Source organism: Salvia hispanica, chromosome 4, assembly GCF_029641045.1.
Source record: "Salvia hispanica isolate PSC_SH4W2 chromosome 4, Shi_PSC_v1, whole genome shotgun sequence".
NCBI classification, from domain to species: Eukaryota; Viridiplantae; Streptophyta; class Magnoliopsida; order Lamiales; family Lamiaceae; genus Salvia; species Salvia hispanica.
Genome location: NC_142695.1, coordinates 13,602,223 through 13,616,665, shown reverse-complemented (window position 1 = coordinate 13,616,665; position 14,443 = coordinate 13,602,223). Strand labels below are relative to the sequence as shown.

The 14,443-nt window shown below is 33.5% G+C and overlaps 1 protein-coding gene across 1 annotated transcript; it reads left to right on the top strand.

The window, feature by feature from the left end:
* Positions 1 to 10,138: 10,138 nt before the first annotated feature.
* On the top strand, positions 10,139 to 13,441 carry LOC125194689 (MATE efflux family protein). Its single transcript, XM_089069550.1, has 3 exons — positions 10,139 to 10,217; positions 10,324 to 10,502; positions 11,966 to 13,441. The coding sequence occupies exons 2-3, from the start codon at positions 10,329 to 10,331 to the stop codon at positions 13,367 to 13,369; spliced, it is 1,578 nt and encodes a 525-aa protein (XP_088925676.1). The 5' UTR covers positions 10,139 to 10,217; positions 10,324 to 10,328; the 3' UTR covers positions 13,370 to 13,441.
* The last annotated feature ends 1,002 nt before the right edge of the window (positions 13,442 to 14,443 follow it).

Below are 14,443 nucleotides of genomic sequence, written 5' to 3'. Positions count from 1 at the left end.
CCAGACACTCTTGGTCGGTCGGGGTCGGGTCTTACTATAGTGCAGAAGTGAACGTCTGCACTCATATAGCTCTAGACATTGGGTTCATGTCATATATCTTCAACGAGTACTTGCACATTGCCGAATTCATTGGATGCATAAATTAGACTTCACATCATCTATCTTGTCTATGATGTATTACAAAATTCTGGTTATGATTTACCTCAAATTTCTATTTTCTACACGAAAAAACATAATAAAATCAATAATAATTATTTCCATATCAATATCGATAAAATTTACTAACTTTTACTCCACATATCACTACATATCAATTACAAATAAGTAAAATTCTGAAGACACGAAGAAATATTGTCAATAATTTTTTGAATTAAATCTAACATATCAAGATCAAAGTATTAAACAATATTTTGGAATATCAAAATTTATGATTTCGGTCAAAGTACTTGGTGTAAATTTTAGTTTAAAGCCCATAATTAACACTACTAATAAGTAATAATATATAATGTTTTGATTTAGTTATCATGTTTAATCATCATACTGTACATAGTTCAAAAACGAATATTAGTTTAAGCCCTGAATTATTAATAATAATAAAATCAACATTTTGATGTAGCTATTTATTTATTCATCATATACTGTCATATCATATGGTATCATTTCATATCATACGGACTTGCTGCCTTTCCTCAATCTGATCGATCCTCTATTCTTATTGTCTGAATTATTCACATGCTCTGTATGTTACGTATTTTATTTGATCTCTTATTTCGTATTGGATTTTTGTGAATTTTCATGTATTTAACACTTATACTTACTAAAAAGAGTGATACTATTCTCTAATTTACAATGAAAACCAAATATAATTATATAGAGTTTATCCATTATATAATTTGGCCAATCAATTTGGTTGGCAAAATAATTATTTGCCATGAGAAGTATTACAATATTACTATAGAATAAACTGTTTAAAATAGAAAATGAGAAGTAAAATAATTCTTAGTTGAATTTCATCAGATGCTACACATATGTGTTTATAAACTTGAAATGAGTTCATTAGTTGTAAATTTTCTAAATTCTTAATTTGAATTTCATTTTTAGTAGTAGTATTTTATTATTTCTACTATTGTATTTACTATATAAGGTTTAAGGTTTTAATGAGTTTACCACGTTAAATATCTATTACTATATGAGTTTCATGAGCACACATAATACAATTACTTACCAGTATAAATAATCAAAAGATTCAAATAGTTGAACCTGGTAATTAATTTATTATAACATTACATAACATTATTGTATCACACTATCTTATTATTTCTAGTATTCAATAATTATAATTCAAATAACTCGATACATATTATTAAAAGTTACATATTCAATCTTACTAGCAACAAAATATAGCTTGTAGAATCTATAAGACGGGTTAATTAGGTCATCAATAACTACACAACTATCTCATAGTTTACGAATTTACTTGCATTATTCATGGGCTCCAATAATTTCTATCCCTTAATCACTTAAACAATCATAATATTATCACGATCTCATGTTATCACTATTTCTATTTATGAGTACATTACTAAACTTTTTTAAAGTATTCTAACTAGATTGGAATTTCAATAAAATTTTAAATATTAGTAGTACATAATTAAAACAAAAGATATACAACTAAAATCAAGAGTCTAAATTTCTCCTCTAGAACATCAAGAAATTATAGGTACTTTTGTTGGTGAACCTAGTTCATTGTTGCTGCCATATTCCACTTAATTTTGCACTTAATCGTCTTTTGTCCCATTGGACTGCTCCTACTCTGGCTCAATACCAATGCTCCCACCCGTCTCTTTGTTTAAAACGAGACCGGTCAAGCTACTTGTCATCGTTTCCCGTAGAATATCCACATGATTTGCACTGTTTCTTCTTCACTTCTCCAAGTTGTTGTAGATGACACGTAATTTTAGGATTTACGGATTTACCCTATTGTAATAGGCTCGAATCATAATAAAAATAAAATAACAACTAATTTAGAGGCGATGAGCCAGCGCTTGTGCAGCATGTGCCAATGGGTTGGCCATGACGCGTAGCGTGTTGTCACGCGACTTCTGCCTCATCCTGCGTGTTCCACCGCCATCGCGTCACGCCAGGACGTGCAATGCGCTTATATTTTTTTGAAAATCACACAACAACGATGTACTCATTGTAGAAGATATTAGTGAAATTCGAATTCATTAGTGAAATTCGAATTAAAAATATTATATTTAACCTTCCAAGTTGCACTATTTTTAGTGTAATGCCAATTTTTATCTATTGCCCATAAAAAGTAAATCTTTCCAAACGTGCATTTACAGTAATTGAGTGTTTAGAGATAAATCTGTACGAATAGTGAACCCTACATGTGGTGGAAACCTAATTGGTTTGTGAGGGCATCTTTGCACGATGCAAATTAACAAGAAAAGTTTGTGTTCAACTAATAGGGTTTTAATTTGGAGAATTATTATTAACCAATTGCATCGACTCTTGAAGCACTGCATCGCGTATTCATCTTTAGCCTTTCAAATGTTTTAGGAGATGTATTAATGATTTAAAGGTGTAGTTATATTTACTTAATGAGAAAATTGGTGCCTTTTTGTCAGTGATTGGCATAATGTTGTTGGTGACATTTGAGGATAATATATTACTTTGTTACTGTTCCCAATTAATTAACCCTTGAATAATATTCATTTAATAATTAGCGTACTTGAACAAAACTTTGTCCACTTCCACAAGAGCTTCTCTCTCTCTATCCCTTTTTATTCTGTAAATCTAGGTAGAATTACTAATAAAATTTAGTTGATGAAAATTAGTGCTAAGCTGAATCATATTCTAGTACATGATTAGGAATGTGAAAAGATGAAGCATAATAAACTGAATTTATGAACTAAAATACTTCACCCGTCCCAATCTAGGCGATCGATATGTTTCATTTTTCACGTGGTTTAGAAAAATGATACTCCCTCCGTTCCATAGTAAAAAAGAGTGTTTCTTTTCAGCACGGAGATTAAGAAAAGTTGTGTTTGGTGAGTTAAGTAAATGGAGAATAAAGTAGAAAATGAAAAAGTTAGATAGATGAAGAGAGAAAAAAGTAAGAGAGAGTAAAATAGGTGTGGAAAAATGTGTTGACTTTTATTAAAAAAGGAAATAACTCTATTACTATGGAACGTACCAAAATGACAAAATAACTCTATTACTATGGAACGGATGGAGTAGTACTTAATAAATAGTTAAAGTAGAGAGAAGGTAACGTAAGAAAGATAATAATGCAGTAGAGAGTCCCGGCCTAAGTGAGACGCTTCATTTTCGCACATGTTTTGGAAAAAAGATACTCCCTCCGTCCCACTTTAGGAGTCCCGGTTGAGTTCGGCACGAGTTTTAAGAAATGTAAAGAAAAGTTGCTGAAAAAAGATAGTGGGATGTGGGTCCTACTTTTTTATATTAGTTTAATAATAAAATGTGAGTGGAAAAATGTTAGTGGAATGTGGGGTTAATACCACTTATGGAATATTCCAACCGGAACTTTTAAAGTGGGACACCCAAAAATAGTAAACCGGGACTCCTAAAGTGGGACGAAAGGAGTAATAAATAGTTAAAGTGGAAAGAAGGTAAAATAAGAGAGAAAATAATGTAGTAGAATCCCAACCTAAGCGAGATGTTTCATTTTTGCACGTGTTTTGGAAAAATGATACTTCATTAATAAATAGTTAAAATGGATTAACTCTTTTACTTTATTTCTCTCCACTTAACTATTTATCATTTTTTCAAAACACGTGCGAAAATGAAACGTCTGTTTAGGCTGGGACGGAGGGAATAATTAATTAGAAAAAGAACATGATATAAGAATTTCCCCAAATCAAACAAAGAAATTGCTTTCTTAAAAAATACTCCCTCCGTTCCATAGTAATAGAGTCATTTTGTTATTTTGATACGTTCCATAGTAATAGAGTCATTTCCATTTTTAGTAAAAGTCAACACATTTTTCCACACCTACTTTACTCTTTCTTATTTTTTTCTCTCTTCATCTCTCTACCTTTTTCATTTTCCACTTTATTCTCCATTTACTTAACTCACCTAACATAATTTTTCTTAATCTCCGTGCTGAAAAGAAACGTCTCCGTTACTATAGAACGGAGGGAGTAGGTCATTAGTTCAGCTAATTAAGTGTTTTTTGGACATTCCAGCTAATTAGCTCTAGTTTATAAGACATACGTACAGATATTCTGAACTCATGATTAAGCAACTCAAAAGCCAAATATAAAAAGTGCTTGTAGATTAAATTAAGCAGTTTAGTGTTGTAATTAAGGGCCTATACCTACGACTACGACCTAGCAAATTTCATGAAAATTATACTACTCCATTAAATATTGCAAAGATAATATGTGTTTGATTGTTATGTTGTTAGGTCTGGTAATCTAGTTGCTGATTGGCTTCTAACTCATAGAAATACAATTCAAACATTTTTTTAGCTCTTTCAAACACACACAAAACATTTAAATGTTGCAAAGAAGGATGCACATTCCAATTGGGGCCCATTTCATTTGAATGATGGTGTTTTAATTTTAACCTCTCACTATTACATAAGACATTGCATAGTTAGATTGTCGAGCATATATATATGTATATTTTTTTATGTTATTTTGCGATCAAACTACATTGAAAATGCTTGATGGTACCCTTTTTTGCTATTCTTTTAATATGTTTTTGTTTTACCTCTTTATTGTGTGTACAATTATTGTTGTTGTTCGAAGAAAGATAAAAAGTTTAAGAAAAAAAGGAAAAGTTTAAGAAAAAAGGGAAAAGTTTAATTTGTTATAGTTGCATAAAGTTAAGTCATTACTAATTAATTAATTTAAGAGAAGATAGTGGAACAATGTATATGGATAATTTAGTACGTATAGAGGGTGCATTATTTGAGTTCAAAATGTGAGGAAATGTTTCTCAATTATAGCTACCGCCGTGGCCGCTTTCTTTGTAATTTGGGAGGAATTAATGATGTTCTCGCGACTCACATGATGTACGGATATATTTCCTCTCTCTCTCTCTCTAAAATTTTATTTTATATTTGGGTGTGTGAATTATGATTACGTGATGGAGTAAGAAAATTATTCAAAGACTTTTTTATAACATCAACTTCACTCGTATTATTTTTCGACGACTTCTAAAATTGGAAAAGTATAGGTTCATTAAAAGGGAAGATGAAACATCGACATTAGGATAAAGTTTTTTTGAAAATAACCCATGTACAAAAATTGAAAACAGTTCCTTGTGTAAAAAAAAAAGGAATAACATTTAAAACAATTCCAACATAAGTAATCACAATATTTAAATATATATACCATAAGGTATCTAAACTCCAACAATTCCAAGTGGATTATTCATTTCGTGCTTTACACTCATATGGCATGAAAACGCTTATTTCACAAAAAGAAAATTATAGTACCTATTATGTGGATATTTTTCATTCTCTAAAGAATTGTATGTGCTCCACTATAGATTTTCTGACCTATTCCCGTATTCAAATTCTAATTTTTGAGTGGATGAGCTTACCAAAAAAATAAAGGACATGATTTAAAAGGAGACAAAAATCTGACTTGGTGAAGGAGATACTCCCTCAGTCCATTATTAAATGTCTCATTTTTTCGTTTTCGTCCCTCTGTCGTTAAATGTCCCATTTTTTTTCATTTTCGTCCGTCTGCCAATAAATATCTCATTTCATTTTTACTATATTTGGTAAGTGGACCATACATTCCACTAAATTATTTGACTCGTATTTAATTAATTATAAAACCAATAGAAAAAAGTAGGTCCAAGATTCCAATAACTTTTTTTATCAACTTTATTTTATTCCAAGCTCCTCTTTAGGACATTATCAAACCAAACTCACCTGGGGCACGATTCAACATAATAGCAATCCTAGCACCACTAGATATTAATACCACTATCCAAAGTATCAGGATTATTGGGTTTTGAAAAACCTGCACCATTAAATCAAAGTAATGCATAATCAATAATATATGCTCTAAGCTAAATATATTGATTAAGACATGGTAGTTTATCAAGACCTCGTTGTTCAGTAAATAGCATAATGACTTGTCTTGCTGTTAGATGCGTTCAGTGCTATACCACACCAATGTCATCTTATTTCGTTAAGCCTTGGAAATATTCGGACTGACACTAAAACCTTTCATGATAGGTAGTCAAAGCCTATCTAGGTTGTAAAATATTGTTTTCCTTTGTTCAGACTGACCATGTTACCTTAAAGTGACGACGCCCGCAACCGGTCTACTAAACCAAAGACTTCAACTTGTTTTGTTTCTTATACATTTAAATATGCAAAACAATCATTAAATGTAAAAACATAACATCTTTATAATAAAATAATTTGTTTTATTCCTTGAAAAATAAAATAAGAGTCTTTACAATATCTTATCACTCAAAAGGTGATTTAAAGTATACAAAACTCTAACCCAAGATGCATAGTAGACTTTAAAATAGAAACATGTTAATGATCCATCCTATGAAAAGGACGTCAGTTGAAAAGGTAAAAACTTAATAAGGTAGATATCTTCTACCAACATAAGCAAAATTTAGCACGATACAGATGAACATATGAACGTGAGAGAACTCAAATTAGTGAAGATATGAACCTAAGGAGTGTGGTGGAGTGGCATGAGACTTGTCCATCCTTAACTAAATAGTCGGGGGATCGATTTTTGCCTTTGGGTACGGAGTAGCTTTAAATCCTTGGGCCATCTGTACAACCCATTGGGATGGGAAAAGTGTTTTAAAATATATTCTAGGTCTATTCATAATGATGGTTCAAGTCTGAATAGGAAAAGGTCCATCTGTGTGTCCCAGCGAGTTGTTGGGTTTAACATAGTGTCGAACTCAGCAAGTCGCTGGTGGTCTCTAGAGACGTCATAAGGTTTCCAACGAGTTGTTGGGTTCAACGTGGTGGCAAACTCGGTGACTCGTTGACTTCCAGCAGTACTTTATTTTCGATTCCAAACTCTTCCTTTTCAATTTTGCACGTCTTTACGACCCTTTACTTACACATCATTCATCACATTTGAGTTTTATTTCCGGACTGAAATAATTTTAAATTGAGTATAGCTTCATCTTAAATGTGACAATAAGCAACACAAAACAATACTCCAATTTAATTAATTGAAAATATCCCAAAACTTAAGTCTTGCTCATCCTCGAAAAAATATACAATGAAGCACAAAACAAAGTCTTGGAAAGTTCGACAAACTCACACAGATTATCTTGCTCGGGGGCAAGCAAGACCCTTTCTATTTATGAATTGGTTACTCGATTTATTGCTCTATTACACATCTAAAGTAGTAGACATCTCTGTAATTCATATTGTCTGTTTAATGTATGAATTGCAATATAAATTAAATAGGAAATTGATATATTCTGATTGTTTTGATAAGAGTTTATTAATGGATAATTGGATGGTTGTAAAACAATAATTAATCTTTTAATTCTATGCTTCCAAATAATTTTAAGATTGTTGAATTAATTATAGTCTGAGAGTGGATCATAAACATGTATAGTGGTTGATCATGGGCATGCATCCCCTGCTGTAGAAGATTCGCACCAAGGGTATTATGCTCTCACAGCCATCATATTTATTTATAAAATAAAATATAATAATATTAATTTTAAAAAATATATATAATAGCAGTGAGAGCACATCACTCCTATTGTGGAGGAAGAACTGCAGGGGATCTATGCCTGTTGATAATTGATATAAATAAAACATAAAGATATACTCCCTCTGACCCATTAAAAATGCAACGTTTTCCTTTTTTGATTGTCCCTTTAAAAATGAAACGTTTCCTAAAATGGAAATAACTCTATCTCTACTTTTTCATCTCTCTTACTTTACTCTCTCTTCATTCACTCACAAAACAACACTACATAAAATCCCGTGCCGATTTTTAAATGTTGCATTTTAAGTGGGACGGAGAGAGTATATTTTTTTAAATATAGTAGTTGTGAGAACACATCACCCCTGTTGTGGAGGAAGCACAGCCGAAGATCCACGCCCGTTGATAATTGTGAACTTATGTCGTGTCCCTTTTAGCTATGATTAAACCGAGTTGATATACATCCCATCTTCATTCATAAATTGTTAGGAGCAACACTTGCTTCCTTCGTGTATATCCAACTTTTAATTAGTCTTATTTCGTTTGTGATTTGATTTGGTTTATTGAAATCATTTACTCCCTCTGTTCCGGATAATTCTTCTTACTTTGACTGGACACGGATTTTAAGAAATGTAATGAAAAGTGAGTTGAAAAGATTAGTGGAATGTGAGTTCTACTTTTATATATTAGTTTTATAATAAAATATGAGTAGAAATGAGTTAGTGGAATATGAGGTCCATTACCAAAAATGGTAAAAAAGTGACATGAGATAAATTATGTGGGACAGACCGAAATGGAAAAATGGGACAAATTATCCGGGACAGAGGGAGTACTTACAAAATTATCTAATTCCCCTATAAAAATAAAGATACTTTCCTTTTTCATCTGTTCCATAAAAATATCTTATTTCTATTTATAAAAGGTTCTCCAAACTTATTAATCATACACATCAATTTATTTATAACTTATACCACTAGAGCCCACCATTAAGCACTAATAATAATAACAACGTGAGTCTTACTATTCACTAACATTATTTAAACTACTATTTTCTTCATCTATCTGGCTTTACCAAGTATGCATTAATTTCATACCGTCCTAAATGTCCTTTTTTTTGGGATGGAGGGAGTATGACGCTTTTAAATGAACATTATTTTCTCTCTATTGATCGACACTCAAAATACTACGCCGGCACTGTATCCTTGCATATCATTATAATATTAGAGTTATGGGTAGTGATACTCATATATTGTACAAATTTCAAACTTTTCAACACAATATCAACACAATGTAAAATTTTAAGATTTTGATGTTAACACAATTTCAATAGAATGTCAATACAATATCAACACAATGTTAACAAAGTGTCAACCGATGCCACTGTGTTGATATTTTCTGTTGCTATTATTTTGTAATATGTTGATATTTTTTAACGGTCGAAATTATAATTTGGAGTTTGTACAATATTTAGAGTTTGCATTTAATTACATTATTTAGAGTTATTTTATTAAATTATAAGTAATGAAATCCAAAGATTTAGGGAATTAGATTAATAAAAAAAGAGGTATACATTATATAATTGCTCTTCTTGATAAAATTTTATTACTATTGACATGTAAATTTTATTAATGGTTGTATATTCTCACCAAAATATAAACTACTATTTTTCTGTTAAACCCTTTCTCTCTATATATAAATATATAATACTCCATTATTGTGCAAATTATTATAAATATTACCCTAAATAAATAAGTTAATGAAGTCGTACGGTCAATGTCTTTTAATTTCTATAGCACTTTTGTCGACCTATATTTTGTCTGGCATTAGAGCACTGTATTGAGAGAGAACTTGGAAGAAGAGTGGCAAGCCTATGCCTCCAACTATTGCCATCCAGCTACCTAGCTATATAAAATTATTTGATTTCACTCTTTTCAAATACAAGCGTGGAAGAATAAAAAATCATTTATTTTCTATTATAATTAAAATTCGCAATCATGCCCATTCAAGGCCTGCTAAGTGTACGCACACACACACATATATATTTGTGAAATAATTAATATAATTGACAAAATATTAAAATCAAACTCAATCTAATAAATAGACTTAATACATATAATTATATGCAAAATTAATCACGTCTTCGTATAGCAATGTAAAACATTTCGAGTTGGATGAAAAATATAGTTGTGATTTGGTGGATAAAAGAAATCAGAAAAGGAAACAAAACAAAATTATAAATAAATAGCAATAATAAAAGGACTTCAATATTTGATTATATACCAACAGCAAATTCGTAAAGAGAAACGTCTAAAGAAATCTCAATCCCATCTGGAAATGAAGGAATAGAAAAGCAAAAAAGAAATACTAAGAAATTAAATGATCTCTCACATCTCTCTATATATACTACTGAGTTAACATGCATTTCAATATGCCCATGGTAATGTCTCAATGCATTCATTCCTTTTCAGTTCTCTCAAGCAGAGTGATATCTACCCAAGATAGGACACAAATTTCGCAGAAATTAAGGTTGGCTTAATTTATACAAATGTTTAATTTAATAGTAATTGTTTGTAGTATATATTATCTTCTGCTCCCTACTTTTTTTGTTCCTTCATTTCTTCCTTTTCTGCAGTAGTCATGTGCAAAATGAGTGAATCTCGAGAACTCGAGCTTCCCGAATTCAATGACGGCGGTGGAAATGGAGATGGCGGCGAGATCAAATTCGACGAAATCGGCAATGAAGCAACAACGACTAGAGAATCCAGAAATTCATCGTTTTGCTGTTTCTTTCTTAGAGTGCCTTTGAATGAGGTAATTTTCATTTTGAATTTATGTTGCATGAATTAACAACACATTTTCTAATTCATTTAAACTTTCACCATTTTCAGTTTGAAGCGATTGAAACTTTATTTCCCAATGTGTGAATCAACGAGTGAGAAGTTTGTAATTCAATTTCTCATTCATGGATAACATCGAAAGTCGTTTTTCATTTTCTTCTTTTTACTCCGTCTCATAATTCGTTTTATCACTATTCGTTGTCGAATTTCATTGATGTCATATACGTGACATATACTGATGAAATGAAATGCAAAAGTCTTGTTCTAGTTTTTGAATTTATTCAGGTGTGTAGTAATTAAACATTGTTTTATGATCAAATAAGATTTAAAAAACGATAATAAAATAAGATTTAAAAAATAAATCAGTCTACCCTTTTAAGGCACACACATACATATATTTATATATATGTCCCATCTTAAAATTTGAGCGGGACAGAAAGTTATGGGTCTAATAATGTCGTCTTTGTGTAATTAAACTAAATCAAATCTTGTTGGTGTTAACGTGAATGAGTCAATTGCTCCTGTCCATGTGTGTATCTGCAGACAAACTATGCAGTTGACATATATTTATACACAACTTTATCTCTAAGAATATTTTACTCTATTTTCAAAGCTTAGTTAAATACTATCTATTATAGTCCATAATTTTTTACTTTTGTATATTAATAAATATAAATAATTTGTAAGAGCAACTCCCGTGACTTGCACCAAAATGTCGTAATTTAAACTTGATATAAATTAAATTATAATAAAATCCATATCAAATCCACCAATAGGAATATTCCTAGAACAGTCCAAATTAGTGTATTTTTAATTACCAATTTTGTTTGGTCTCTTCTTAAATTTATAGTACTATCTATTTAGTTACTGATATTGTTAATTCTTGTGAGCTTATTCTGTATATATAAATTAACTTTGGACATGCATGCGCCTAATTGCAAACAGTTCCATGCATATACTATAAAACAATAATTCTAGGAAGATTAGATGTAATGCAGTTCCAATAGTGTGTGTATATATAATGCTGAACCATATTATTTTACTTTCGAACAAGACAACGAAAAAGGTACTACAAAATTGGGGGCAGAAAAACCTAATGAGTTGATAAGCTGGAGAATGATCATGAATTAGCGTAGTTAATTGTGTTCATGTGGTATATTCGCATTGGACTTTTAGGCACGTGATGGTAATTAGCAACTCACATGCCCATGATGATGACATGGCACTTTCCCAAACACACTTTTTCAAATTTGTAAGCGTATTCGTTTTGAGTGGCTCATTCATAGCATAGCATCAGAGCGGATCCAAATCAGTAATGATTTCTTTGCTGTAAATGTGCAAGTCCAATGATCATTCCCGCCCACATATTGTGCTGATGTATTGAAACCCTTCTTGTCCGACATCAACAAATTGAAAATCCTAAAATTCTGATTGCAGGTGATCGAAGAGCTATTCTCGTTGGGTAGGATCGCATGCCCCGTGGCCCTAACAACCCTTCTATACTTTTCCAAGACCATAATCTCGATGCTCTTCCTCGGCCACATGGAGAAGGCAGAGCTGGCCGGGGGGTCCCTGGCGGTGGGCTTCGCCAACATCACTGGCTTCTCAGTGATGAAGGGCCTGTGCACCGGCATGGACCCCATTTGCTGCCAGGCCTTTGGGGCCCGGCGCTGGCCCGTCCTCACCCAAACCTACCTTAAAACAGTAGTCCTCCTTCTCATAGCCACCATCCCCATGGCCCTCCTCTGGCTCAACGTGGACACCGTCTTCCAGCGCCTTGGCCAAGACCGCGCCATTACAAAGATCGCCAAGAATTACCTCATCTTCTCCCTTCCCGAGCTCCTCACCCACGCGAACCTCATTCCACTCAGAACTTTCCTCAGGACTCAGGGCTTGAACTCCCCCATCACCCTCATTGCCACCTGTGTTTCCGTCATCCATCTCCCAGTCACCTATTTCCTCGTCACCTATCTGAACATGAGGGTGAAGGGGATCGCCCTCGCCTCGTTCATCTACTCCCTCAACATGAACCTTGGCCTTTGCATCTACCTTTTCTTCTCAAAGGCCGCCATAAAGCCGTGGAGGGGGGCCAGTCTGGCCTCCCTCTTCCACGGCTGGCGGCCTCTGCTCAGCTTGGCACTACCCAGCGTGTGCCAGGTCTGTTTAGAGTGGTGGTGGTACGAGATTATTTTATTCCTGAGTGGACTGATGGAGAATCCTGAGTCCTGCGTGGCCGCGATGGGGATTTTGATACAAACAACGGGGACGGTCTACGTGATCCCGTTCTCGTTGAGCCTCAGCATCTCCCAGCGCGTGGGGCACGAGCTGGGGGCGGCTCAGCCGGCGCGTGCGCAGCTAGCGGCGATGATAGGGATCGCGATGGCGGCGGTGTATGGTGTGTCGGCGTTTGGGGCGAGCGTAGCGTTGAGGAGGAGGTGGGGGATGCTGTACACGGCGGAGCCAGAGGTGCTAGAGTTGATAGCGGCGGTGCTGCCGATACTGGGGCTGGCGGAGGTGGGGAATGCGCCGCAAACGGCTGCGTGCGGGGCGCTGACGGGATCGGCGAGGCCGAAGGTGGGGGTGTGGATAAACATAGCGGCGTTCTACCTGGTGGGGCTGCCGTGCTCGGCCGTGCTGGCGTTCGAGATGAAGAAGGGGTTTCGGGGGCTGTGGATGGGGCTGGTGGCGGCCCAGGGGGCTTGTATGGCGCTCATGCTTTACAATGTGGCTTTGACGGATTGGAAGCATGAGACGAAGAGGGCTGAGGAGCTCACTATGGCCGCGGTGGAGGATTCTGCTGGGGCTAATTTAGTTGACGGAGGAGGAGGAGGAGGCGCGTGACATCAAATTTTCACATTGAGTGTAAATGTTTTGGACATACTTTTATTTTCAGGGATTTTATTTTTATTTTTATTTTTGCTGGGAAAGGTATTGAGGAAAGAGAAATAGGACAATTAAGAAACTTAGTTCATAAGTTGATATGCTTCATTTATTTTTATTTGATTATTCATAATTGCTTTGAGCTAGCTAGTGTTTATTTATTTTTATTCCTTTCAGCTTTTATTTCTTTATATTATATTTTCAAATTAGAAAGATGAAGTCCAAGTCAAAAAAAACAGCTTGAGTTTTATAAAGTGAAAGTGTTTTTAACTTTTAATTCATATCACTGGCAGGGAAATCCACTTGATTGTAGTGCATGGAAAATGTCTGTACAAAAGTAATTGATACTCCAAATCCATTCCTTATCGATAGAGATAATTTTTTTCCTCACGAAAACTAAAATGGGTATTAAGTGAATAATGAATAAAATAATGAATAAAATAAGAAATGAAAAGAAAATAAAGTAAGAAAGATAATTATTTTATCAAAAATTATTTAAATATAAAAAATAACTTAATTAATATAAAACGGAGAGAGTACTAGCTAGGAATTTACTAAAAATGATGGGACTACTTAAAAATTGTTAAATGAATCTCCTTCATATTGGAAGATTTTGATTAAATTGCAGATTATTTTAATGCAGTAATACGTTCAATGCAAAAAAATTAATAAATATTCACATTTACGTTAATTATATACTCCCTGTGTCCGCAAATAGAAGGCAGACTCATTATTAATATAAATGGTAAAGAGACCTTACATTCCACTAACTCACTCAACTCGCATATCATTTAAAACTAATATATATAAATGGGACATTCCATCCACTTTTCTTAACATTTCTTAAAATTCATGCCGAAATGAAATGGGAGTCCTATTTGCATACGCATGGAGTATCTCTGACTTGACGATATTTGATAATTATATGTCTAAATTTTTAATGCAAATACAAAGTTCTTACTGTTTTCACAGTCAAAAAGACGAAAAACCAAACCTATTTTCTACGTGTGCGAAAAACTTTCTATAGCACACCCA

Excerpts from the sequence above, each read along its gene's own strand:
- LOC125194689 (XM_089069550.1), top strand. The coding sequence starts at position 10,329 with ATGTGCAAAATGAGTGAATCTCGAGAACTCGAGCTTCCCGAATTCAAT. Across the intron at positions 10,503-11,965 it reads TTAGAGTGCCTTTGAATGAG|GTGATCGAAGAGCTATTCTC; the intron begins GTAATTTTCATT and ends TTCTGATTGCAG.